Below are 12,745 nucleotides of genomic sequence, written 5' to 3' on the forward strand. Positions count from 1 at the left end.
CGCCGCCCGCGCTTCCGCCTCAGCCAACGGCCGCCGCTCCGCGAGCTCCGCCTCAGCGCCCGCCTCGCGCCTCTCATTAGCACCCGCTAATAAAGGGTCGGCCCCACCTGCCCTGCGGAACCCGTGAGGGAGCGAGTGCAGCGAGTGCAGGTCGCTGTGACCGTTAATATCCCTCATAGCCCGATGCCCTGAGATCGCCCAGAAGCAGCATGGGGGGCTGCTCCGGGGCGGGCCTGGGCTGAGGCGTGGTGGGGAGGGCGGCCAGGGCTGCCCCAGCTTGCTGCTGGGGCTCCCCGTCACCCTCTGCCTCGGGCTGGGTTGTGCCCCTCGCTGTGGGCAGGCTGCAGTGACACCTCTTTTCTTTTATAATTCTGAAGCACACATTTGCTGAAGTGTGTTGAGAGCAGCTTGGTCTTCAAAAACAAAGTTGTGGCGTATCTCCCACTCTGTAGACACCATTGGACTTTTCTGGGTGCTGATGATGGACAGGTGGCTTTCTCCTCCACAAGTCACTCCCAACGCTACAAGTAAACACAAGTCTAGGTTCTGATTTTCCATCATCCTCCACAGCATTCCCTTTGAACACACCAGATGCTTTCCTTCTCTAGATGATTTTTCTTTTTTCCTTTTTTTTAAGTCCATCTCTCTGATTCATTTGTATGCCATCATTGCAGTGGCCATGAAAAAATACTGCAAAGTGTTTTAAGAAAAGCAAAACACAGCTGCAGACTTGGGCTGTGAGGAAACAAATTTGTAATCCCAGGACTGAGGAACATCAGGAAGTAAAGAACCATTTCAAGATGTGAGACAGTCCATGAGGAAGGGAATGTGAGAAATTAACTATCTGCAGGTATGTGAGACTTTTGAATTACTTGAAGATAAAGACATATTTACTGTTGGAAGAGCATGAGAAACAGTAAATTTGCACCTTAATCAAAAGAACACATTTCTTCTAACAAACTCAAATAGGAAAAACAGACATACATGCCCATAAGAATGATTTAATTAAAGTTTCCACTGTTCCAGAATAGGTATGTTTCACATCATAAAGAATTTTTCTGTCATGAAAATTATTTTTTTTAAGGGGAGGGAGAATTTTGTTTGCAGCAAGCTGACTTTATTGGTAGGCAATTAAATATTTCCTTGGATTGCTGTTCAAAATTAATTACTCATTGATGTGGAAAATACAGCTATAGTCTTGCTGTGAATTCAGAGGCTTCCAACTGGGTGCTTCTAATTCCAAGAACAAAAATAATAAAAAGATCTAGAATGAATATTATAATTACTGTCATACGGAAACCTGCTTCAGTGCAGATGTAGAAGCTGATACTACAGAAATGTTAACATCTAGCAGTTTGCTGCTGGGCAATGACAAATGAATCTTACATATGTTTGCAGAATGGACAAATTACATGATCCTTCTAGAATCCCTTGGGTTTGTTTTTCTTTTTTTCCAAAGATCCTACAGAAAATGCAAATCTACAATAATCTGAGGTTTTGGACAGTGTCACAGACACTTCTGTATAAAACTTGGATCTTAAACTTGCATGCCTAACCAACGTTGTCAACTCTGTACTCTGGCAAATAATTCCACTGAAAGTAATTACATTAGTGGTGTGAGTAAACGGCAGAGAACTGGTTCCTAATTTCAGGTTTTCCCTTTCAGTGTACAGAAAAAGCTTGTTGCTCTGTGATGACCAAGGGGCTTGCAGTGAGGAGAGAGGATTGACAGAAGCATCAAGTGTTAGGAATCACATCTTCAGAAGTTCAGGTCTATTTAGCAAGGGAGTTAATCCTCAGAAATCAGAATATTGATGACAAATACTATGTGCAGAATTGCTACTGCATTCAGTAGCAGCTTGCATGCAAGAAAGATTGCAGAAGCGGGTATCATAGCTAACTTTTTTCTCCCCAAGTTTTATGAATTTGACCGAAGTCTATGTGGCTTCAGCCTTAATAAAAACCAATAACTTTCTGGGACGATTTAGGCTGGAACAACCTCTGAGTGACTTGTCTAATCCAAATAATTCCATTTCTATCCAAATTGATTTCATTATCCCTAAGTCACTTATTCAAATAAATGGAGTTAGAAGAGATCACAGAGTTTAATTATTGGAAACACTGGTTGGCACTAACTTTGGAATTAAAATTATTCACTTTGAAGTCCTTAAGTGCATATTATGACAATGCCAGTTGTTAAGGAACATTTTTCCTTGGTTAAAAAGGACAAGCTGAGCATGAAGTGGAAAAATGAAACTTTGAATTATTCACAGAACATAATTCTTCCTGTCAACTGGAGAGTCACTCACTTCAATTCTCTAACCAAGTCAGTAATTTTTCCATGCAGGGATAGGTGCAAGAACTTGGGGACAAATTTCCTAAAATGTAAAAATCTGAAATGGCACCAAACAAAGTTTGGCTGATGATATGATTATGCATACGAAACAGTATTGGCCTCACTATTGATGCTCTAGGAAAGTCAACTGTACTTATTCAACTGTTAAGACTTTAGACTGGGGTAGATGATGCTGATCATTTCCTTACATAAGGCAATCGGGCTGGTCAGGGTGTCCTTCATGTGTATGGGCATCTACTTTGCCATAGCTGATATGATGTTCTAAAACTGAGTCATATCCTCCCTTAACTTTCTTCTCTGCAGACTGAAGACTCAACTCTAGACTCCATCTCCTTGTTCAGTTTAGTTGCCTTTCTCTGGCTCTTCTTTAAACTCGCTATATCCCTCTGGAGATGAGCACTGGTCTGCAGCAATGCAGTGAGAGAGATCCTACTGAAGTGTCATACCGTCGTTCTAACAGTCAAACTAAAGGCTTTGGTTCACTTATCTCAATAAGATGGAGGAAAAGGAAAATAAGGAGATGGGCTTGGCAATTCAGAAGCAGTCACTGGCATGGCAAAACAGAGTGAAAGCAGTACTGTATGTGCAGTATATCTACAATGGCTGTGCATTACAGTCAGTGAAATGGGCTGGAGTCCATCTTGCTTTGAGATTTAAGGAGTAATACAACACTGAATATGACTTTAGAAAAATATCTGGAAGGAACCTATTCAACTGTTCATCTTGCACATTACTATTTCCTTAAATCATTATGTTATAAATAGAAAAAGCCCAACCCTCCATCCACAGAGGAAGCTGCTTTGTGGGTGCTGCTGGCATTTCTATTTGTAGATTATTTCATGTTGAAAAGAGCTTTGCTCTATCCAGACACCTTAAAGAATTATCCAGATTTTCCCAAACAGCAGTTTTAGGAGGAGGTTTGGGACACTTCTGGGAGCAGAGAAACTGTTGTAAATCTAGTATATAACAAGTTGTATATCAGATTATTTGCTATAGATACTTGTGGTTTTCAGTTTTTCCTCTTGGCAGTTCTAAGTTTGCCACTTTCACTTAGTGTCTCCCAAAACCTTGTGTGCTGGAAAGTATTCCAACAGATCACCTACTACATTAAAAAAATATATATATCAGCTTAGTATTATTTCTTTATATCTTGCATTGAGCAAGTCTGTTACACAGAGCTGTTCAGGGCAACATTGGACATTTGGCTAGAAAAATTAAGTGTAGATATGCAAGCCTCAAATCATCAAAACCATACCAACAATTTAATGTATCTTTTTTAATTATACAAAAGCCTCCCCCCCCCAATTATTCAAACAGTAACAACCAATCCACTTAATACAAAACCAATTCCTCTAGGCAAAACAGTAATGTACCTTTCATTTTTAATTAAACATTATCATTGAAAATTCTAATATGTATGGATTTGACTAATTACTATTCTAAATGGTGTTTTGTCCTAGTTTCCTAGGCAATCTCTTCATACCTTCCATACGCCATAGCACCCTTCCAATATACATGTATGAGGCTGTCTATGTGAGCCCTTCAGAAACAAATACTACTGTTTAGTTTCCACTGTACTGAGTTAAACAACATTGAAATTATGTATAAACCATCAAGGACATTAAAAATCCTGAAGCCTCTGTGACGTGAAGTGATTCCAAATCAGCCTGTCCCCAACTTGAACAGAAGGTACCCTAAAGGCAGCTCACCCAGAAAACAAAACAGAGGCACTGGATTTGAGTCTGTACCAGCCCTTTCTGCAAATTCCTCCCATGCCCTTCTTGACAAGTCTGCCAAGCACCAACTGTTCCCTTACCCTGCTGAACCCAGTGAATCACGTTCTTAGGCAGTTGAGTTAATCAGCAACCCAGACTGTCTTCCCATCCTCTCTCACTGAGTCTTCAGGCTCTACATCACTTAACTCTTCTGTAATACTCAGAACCAGGTTTTCTTTACAGCAAATTGATATACAAACAACACATTTTTGACTACTGTCATGAACATGAGGCGGCCACAGAATGTACACGGCCCAGAGACCTCACTCCAAAGTCAGGGAGCCATCTACCCTCAGCAAAGGAAACAAATTCAGAGTCATAATCATTTGCTGCTGCCACCTGCTAAAGGGGGAAGAGACTTGCCATGTCTCTGGTAAACCTCTTTTAGGAACAAGGACTTTACAGTGCTAGGGAGGCAGAGCTGTGAGCCTGGTAGCATTAACGTGATCGCAAAGTGAGGCAGGGGACTAATACCCTTCTTCTAGCTGTTGTGGCTGCTCAGTGACTAAGTGTCACTCTGCCCTCATATTAACCAACACTCAGTATGCAAATCGCACTGCCAGCTATTCAGCTCTTTTCCAGCCCATTTACTGTTTAGAATACACAGATTGGTCTCTGCTTGTTTCTTCTGGGGAAGAAGACGGTTGACCAGGTTCACGAAGCACCCCTGAATCCTGACTGTCAGCTTCAGTAGCTGAAATAAAAATGAAGAATAGAAAAATGTCAGAGTTAAACACAAACAAGCAAAAACCCCCAAAAGCTGTATTCCAGTTTCCGTTGAACTGGCTATCAATCTCATTTCCAGAGGTAAATTCCAGTTTATTTTTCAACCCAGTTAATTCAAAGATGCTTGACATCAAGAGCTGCAGCTCTCTGATCTTCAGGCAGCAGTTGATTGTTTCAGCTGTGCTTAAAGAAATGTAGCAAGAACACTTCAAGGTGGCAAGTGTTGAAGCTGCACTGGTAGACTGTTTTGCCCGCCTAACTGGAGTGAATCTATGCCATGCCTTCGTAACACTCCTGTGAATTCTCAAAGGTCTTGACAGACTGAATAATCCCTTCTTAAAATCCAACCAGGGATTTTTATTTTATAAAGTATTTACTTGCCTATTTGCATGAAAAGCTCCCTCCTTTTCTCACAGGCAACTAGGGGTTTTGTTTTTCTGTAGCTTGCTCTTTTAGAAAGCCAACAATCTGCAATCAGGCTCTGTCCTCAGATGCTGTACTGGCTGTTTTACTGGACATACCTTGTGTTTATTTTGTCAAATCTCCAGAACATTACTAATCAATACTGCATGAAATTGTGTAACCACATGGCTTATACTTCACCATCGTAAACCTAACTGGCCTCAGTCATTCGACTGCAGTTAACTATTGATTCAAACCTTTCTGGTAGCAGCTTCTAGCCTTGGAAAATCTTTTTCAGATAGCACTTTTTGTTTTGTTTTTTGGTGAGGGTTTCTTCATTTGTTTACTTGTTTGTTGTTTTTTATTTGTCTTCATCTTAGATTCCCTTTGGGGCAGAGATCACAGACATTTCTTCTCACTAGTTGTCACCTGCTAGAGTTTTCTCCATCCATTTTCCTGCAACAGTTTGGCCAGAAAGACCATTTCACCTCAATTCTGAAGGTCCATCTGGAGGAAGGATGTTCCCAAATCTAATTGCAGGTTTGAGTCTGTTCCTTTCTTGGGGCAAAAAGACATGATGCAACCCTAACACATCCCTATGCACTAAATGTTACAGCCTCTGTCTTTTTTCAAGCATCATACAAGAATCAAATAATTATTAGTTTCACTGTATCTTCCCTCTACATCTGTGTCTTCTGCCGGCAGGCTATTTTCTACATGACCTCATGCAGAAGTATCCCCCCTCACTAGGTCACAGTTGCAAATTCCTACATATCCTGGAGCACAAATACTATGTAGTGGAATTAATTTGTACTTTCCCCATAGTACTAAAACAACTGGGTTGTTCTCTGAGCAGTACAATCCATGATGCATTGTTTCCTATGGCTTTGTGCCTGGGTTGTGATTTTTCTGGTGTGTAATAAAGGCTGAGGTCATTAGATGGCATTTTGCTCTCTGGGATGGGGGGGTGCTCTCATGAACTCTCTTCTCTATCCAGTTGCCTGTTTTCATGATTGTTTGGCCAGTACAACTTCACTCTACCAGTACAGGATGGGTTTTCTCCTGTTTTCCCTGCTCAATACCACCACTTCTCTCCGTGTCCCACATGTTTGTCCGCTACTCTTAGTTCCTTCCCATTCTCACACAATTCAACAGAACAGCTGCAGCTCCCTACATGTTCTCTGCCACTGCAGTATCCCCCAGATCTCTTGTACCCTCCAAATCACAAAACCCATTAATCTTCACATACGCTTTCTGGTTTGCCTGACAGCCCTCATTTTCCTTTCTTCCCCGCAAACTCAGTCCATATTATTTTACCTACAGCACACCGGTATCTCCTACACACTGCATTCAAGTCCTAATGCCTTTGTCAGTATCTTAAAATAACTTTACATTTCTATGATGTCTGTACACCCCCCACACTGCCCTATTCTTCCTATTCTCCTTGTCCACCACATCTTCTGCTTACTTTTCTTTGGCTCTCCAGCCAGACAAGCAGCAGGTATGCCCTAACTGCCCTATAGATACGTGCCTGCTGCTGGGATGACTGGCAGGCACTTGGTTGTTGGTCAAGATGCACATACGTCAGTCAGGAATTGAGTGCAAGCTGAATACCAGCCAAACACCACAACATGGCTGCAAACAAACCATTTTGTGGGAGGCATCTGCTTCCCTTGCAGATCAATATTATGTAGGCCTGTGATCACAACAGATATGTTTGGCTGAAAATAACTAATGGATTGAAAATTTATGAGAGGACTGACATTAAGAGAAAATGAGACTGCATGAGCCTTATGTTGTCAAGAAACCAGGCCAAAAAACTCCCAACTTATATTTTGTCCTACATAACCACCATCAACATGTTTCCGTTCAAATGAGATCATTTATACAAGAGATTTGATTTTTCACTGGGTGATTATTGTAATCTGTTTCATAAACAGTCAGATTAACATTTTTCCTCATGTTCAAGGAGAGAAATAAAGAAATAAAGTATTTATTTCTCTGCTTTTTCAAAAAGAACTTAAAACTGGCTATTTATTCATGCAGTGCTAGTGGTTCATTCTCTGAGCAGCTCTACCCTCTTGTGGTCACAGCTAGCTGCAGCCAAATAAGAAACTTGCAAATATAATCACAATTATGTCCACGTGTAGGCACAATGCATGAAAGAGACCCAAAAGAGAGTGGCACAAAGATTTAACCTATGCCAGAAATTTAAATACTGTGAGATTCAATAAAACAACTTGAGATTTTGAAGAGTCAATCTTGCATTTATAGCAATTAAAATGTAGATTTTTCAGATGAAAAAAAATTTCATATGATTCATGTTAGTCTGCGTTTTTTTAACCTTTTAACTAAATTGCAACAGAGTCAAATAATTTCAAACATCTGCATGAGACTGAGGTGCTTGTCAGCGGGAAAGCCCAAGCCTGCCAGGCTACTTCCCCCAAGTCAGCCCTTCCCAGAGCTGTACAAGCTGGCAACCTGTCCTGGGACTCCAGGATCTCAGTCCTGGCTCCATCACAGTGACCTGTGAAACCCTGAAAACCAGCTAGAATCAGGGTCTCTTGGGGCTTCCCCCTCTGTGGTTTGGTATTGAAACCCGGTTAAAACTGGATCTCCCAGGGCTCATCTCATACTTCCTTACCATGTGCTTCCTTGGTTGTTTCAGTCAACACGTTCAGGGAAAGGGGAGGTGGAATGTAATGAATCCCTGGCAGAAAACTTGGTGGGATGAACTGAGGCAGGGGAGAGTAGTATCCTTGATGGAAATCTCCACCGCCATCTGGAATCTGCAGAAACACACAAAGTAAAGCATCTTCCATATAAAGACTCTCTCCAAGATACATCTGGAGTATCAAACAATTTATTTTTCAATTTTTAGCAATGAATATAACATTTTTTATCCTTTTTGTGGCCACATGCTACCACTTCCATGCACATATTAGCACGTGCAAAGCATGGGCAAAGTGTAACATGCTGAAACTGAGAAGTAGCAACTTCTGAGACCATATCTCTGAGACCATATCTCTGTGTCACCTGTTCTGGCATCTCATTAGAGCAGATGGCTTAAACCAGGAGCAGGTCACCTTTGCCACTGATCCTGTGCACTTGCCACTGAACAAGTCTGAAAGTCTTCATGCAACAGAGAGGTAATCTAGGAAAATGCTTCTTGCAACCACCTCCTGGTGAGTTTTGGATTCTCCCCTCAGCCCAGTGAAATGAGTGGCTCTACCTACACTGAGGAGTCCATGTCCACCACAGGCTGCCCCACAGCCCCAGTCTTCTGTGATCACCAGACCTCTTAGAGCATGCTAAAACTCATTCCATGAGCAAGGAGATATTTCTAGCCCTCAGAAACACTAGTATCGGAGAAACTGAAGCTTTTTTCTCTTGGATCTGGCCATGCACCCTGGTACAGATAGAAGTAGTAGTAGATCTTTCAGTCTGTTTCAGGACAGTTAAAAATTAAGTACAAAACCACATGCAGTGATGTTTTAGACAAAGCATTTCTCAACCTGTGTAAATCCAGCCTACCAGGATAATTTATCAAGACGTCAGACTGCTGCCAGCTACTCTCTTTCTCAATAACCCCTAAAATGTGACAAGGAATTTCTATGCAAGATAAAGAAATAAATCTAGTAGTCTTGAGGCAGCTCACTCTGCCTTAACATGAACTGATGAACTGTACGCAAGGCAGACAGAATGGTGCATGACATCTGGAAATCTGATAATGTGCCCAACTGTGGTACAAAAACTCGACACCACCAGTTTAACCCAACATGACTGACAGCACTGAAAGAAACTGAAAGTGCCCACACACACCATTCCAAGTGACAGGCAATTTAGCCTCTCGTTTCTTACCATCTCTGTGTGGTTTGAAGGTGTGGGCCATATGATGCTAAACATCATTTTTCATCTGAAACTTCTGTTAACCACAAACATTTTCCACTGTTTTTGGAAAACCAAATGTTTCAAACCAGAAGTACATGACCATGCTGATTTGCCTCCCTGTGGGAGCTGACTTCCTTCCCCCTGTTATTCTCTGCAGCTGTGGTGCCTTGGCCAAGCCCTGACACTCTCCTTCCCCATTAAATTTGTTCTGCATGGAAGAAGGGACACTTCCCAATGCCAATTCTGTGCCATCTATGCTGGTACAATGTGACCATATTAAGTGTTCAACAGCCATCATTCCCAAAGGCTGTTGCAGATGTTAGCAGGATATGTAAGCCCCAAAACACTTCACAAAATCTGGCCCCTTGCATGTGCATGGGTTTGCTCCTCTGAGTTCAGGTCAGATTATTAACATCACCATTTGCTGATGTTTTCTTTAGCACAATATATCAAAATGCTGTGATGTAACTGATAAGCAGCATAACTTTTCACAGGTACTTTAACAGCAAGAAGGCAGCTAAAAGGAAAGACAGCAACATTTGCAGAAGTAATTAAAAGACCACTACTTACTGCCACAGGAGCTGCGTTCCCTGGCCCATAGTTGCTAGGAATGTGTCGCAAACCTCTCTGAAGTGAGATTCCTGAAGGTGATGGTGCTCCTCTACAGCTTGACTGATTGATGGCAAATCCCATGGGAAATGGGTGGTAAGGATATACCCCAGAACACCCAGGGTACACTTTCGGAGGTTCTCTCTCCAGGTATTCTGGGTTGACCACATATTCTGGAGGAAAAGCAGAGTGAGCTAGGAAAACAATGAGAAAAGAATGAATAGAAGTATCCATGTCATTCTGTGGAGTTCAGTACAAGTAGCTGCAGGACCAAATTCCACCCTCAGGCAGGAGAATCTGTCCCTTTGGTTTCATGCTTAACTCCTTGTGAACTTATTTTGTGGATTTTTTAGGAACTAAGGAAAGATGCAGCAGATGATATTGTAACACAGAATGATCTGCATTTTTTTCTGCCTTTTGCATTGTGCCTCTAGTCCTTAGTAAAGCACTGGCTGCAGAATCTTATTCTTTCAGTACATCAGCAACAGGAAAACAACCTGTTTTAAGACTCTTAACACTAGCAGACTTTTAAAAAAATCTACAAAAATAACAGTTCTAATTTTAGTCCTATCTGTCACTTCTTAAGTTAATTTACAGACAAAAGCTCAATTTTAGGGACATACAGAGGTAATTTCAGATGCAGGAATCAGTTACTTCCTTTGTTTTTTATCTTGCATCTGGAATCTTATACAGCTTCTCTGAAGTCTTAAAAAAAAAGAGTGGCTATTTAAATAGGGTCCATCTTGTATGCACAGCCTCTTTTTGATAGAGAAATGGAAGAATTTGCTTCAAGAGTAGGTTGGCTCTTGGAGTGCTAGAATTATACCATTTGTCACTAACCTTTTTTTAAACTGTTAAGCAGGTTAAAGATGTTATTAAGGTAAGAACTGACAGGCGTATGTATAGCTAGTGTCATCCATAAGCATAATTTTCTATGGAAACAAAGCTAAAAAAAAAGGGGAACAGTTATTGACAGATGGATGCGAAGAAGAGATATCTGAAATTACTCTTTCCTGAGCTTCCCAGAACAGCATTTTGACTTGTAGGCTGTCAGCTCTCCAGAGCCTTAGACTAATGACTACTGTAGTCAGTATGGATTTCCGTAAAATTACTATAATAAATAGTAATAGTATGAAGTTACTGTGATAAATAGTAATAAACTAGACAAGCCACATGAAAGACTATATTAAGGGAAGCAATTTAAGAGGTGACAGACCATACAACTGTTCCACCTGCAAAATCTATGCTCTGGTCTTAAATACCAAATGCACTTTTACACCAAGTGATCCCAGCCAAGTTTAGTCTTTGCTACAGGAATTACGGCCAAAAGGTCTCTTTCTTTTACAGTGCTATCATAAAATTCTAGCTTCAGGCAACTGCAGCAGTAACTTCCCCATTTACCTGCCATCTCGTGAGTTTTTTTAGCATTTTTGTTGCTGGGGGCTTGTGCCTGTTAATTTATGAACAGTGGGACAGAAGTCAGAAACAGGCAGGAGCACCTGCAGTGCACAGTGCATTAGAGGTTGGTTTCCCTCCCACACTAATTCCCTCTCAGAGAAACACCACTTGCTTAATCTTCAACTTTGCAATGAGCGACAAGGCTGAGCACATAGCTCCTGCCACCGCAGAACCGTGGGACCCATGCTGCAGATTCTGCAGAAGGGAAAATAAAAGCAGGGTTGCACATTCAAACGTGCAAGCTGAGTACTTGTTTGTGCTGAGCAAGGAAAGAGGGACAGACAGCAGGAATGGCTCCCTGGGGAGCTGGAGCCTGAGGAGCCAGTGGGTGCAAACTGCGCAAGTGACAGTGTTAGATGGGAAAGAGGATGAACTCCAAAAGAAAGGCAGTGGGACAGGGGAAGAGTCTGGGGAGAGAGGCCAGGTGCTTACCATAGTCCCAGAAGGGAGGGCTGTTAGGTGGCAGCAGTCCTTTGCATGCTGTGCCTTTGCCGTTGCTGCCTGCGGGCTGGGCACCCTTCACCCCGTCATGGCCGCTCTGCTCAGGGCCGCGGGCCGCCCCAGCAGCCACCCCAGGGCCTTCACCTGGGGGAGCCAGACCTGCGGCTGCCCCAGCCGGGGTGTCAGGCACCTGCTGCCTCAGGGCCTTCTGGGCCGCCATGATCTTCCGTCGCTCGGCGAGGAGGGCACACTTGTCGCACAGGCAGAGCTTCCAGCGGCAGTGGCCAGCATGGCCCTTCACTGGCACCACAAAGCCGTGGTTACGGCAGCGGGAACACTTGGGTGTCCGCAGCGCCACTTTCGCTGCCACCGCTGCGGCCTCCTCAGCCTCCATAGCAGCCCAGTCCTGGCAACCCACGGTGGCACGGCGGGGTAGGCTCCTCAGTGCTCTTATATAGGGTACGGCCACTGCTGCCACAGCATGTAGCAACCTGGGCAGGCGGGGCAGGAGAGCCCATGGCAGCGGGTGGGGAATGCCCCGATCTGGAGAGCTTGTGGCACAGGAGCCACCCTGGCCTCCCTCAGCCATGGCTGTACTTGCCCCCCTTTCCACCTCCCCTTGCAGCCCCTTGGTGCAGGCTGGAGCTGGAGAGACAGAGCGGGGAGGCACATGTGGCACAATTTAGTACATTTCGCCCTGCTGGTGCATGCAGAGATGGGGAATATTGGACAGGTGGGGGGTGTGCACAGGAGAGAAATGCAGTGTCCTTTGCACTATCGCCTTAAGTTTTCTCTTTCAGCACTTTAGCATTCACACTCACTTTCATCCTTCTCATGCATTCGCTTTCAATATGCACAGGATTTCTGTTCCGTTTTGTTTCCAATTTACAGTAGGCTTCTCTTGATCAAGAGGAGAGTGACTGCCTCAGCAGAAAAAAAAAACAACGTTTCATCACTCTGTTTTTCAAAACAAGGTATTAAGATGAAGGCAGAAAGCATATGTCATTCAAAAGACCTGTCTCCTTTTCTCAAATTCCTTATTCTCTGGAAACAAAGACAGAATTAAGATTAGAAATACGGGAATGCC

The 12,745-nt window shown here is 42.9% G+C and overlaps 1 protein-coding gene across 1 annotated transcript; it reads right to left on the reverse strand.

The window, feature by feature from the left end:
* Positions 1-3,596: 3,596 nt before the first annotated feature.
* On the reverse strand, positions 3,597-12,218 carry DMRTB1 (DMRT like family B with proline rich C-terminal 1). Its single transcript, XM_005498873.3, has 4 exons — positions 11,650-12,218; positions 9,721-9,953; positions 7,904-8,048; positions 3,597-4,825 (listed from the first exon to the last, which is right to left on the reverse strand). Exons 1-4 carry the CDS (start codon positions 12,050-12,052, stop codon positions 4,719-4,721), a joined length of 888 nt encoding a protein of 295 aa, XP_005498930.3. The 5' UTR covers positions 12,053-12,218; the 3' UTR covers positions 3,597-4,718.
* Positions 12,219-12,745: the final 527 nt, after the last annotated feature.

This window comes from Columba livia, chromosome 8 (assembly GCF_036013475.1).
Source record: "Columba livia isolate bColLiv1 breed racing homer chromosome 8, bColLiv1.pat.W.v2, whole genome shotgun sequence".
NCBI classification, from domain to species: domain Eukaryota; kingdom Metazoa; phylum Chordata; class Aves; order Columbiformes; family Columbidae; genus Columba; species Columba livia.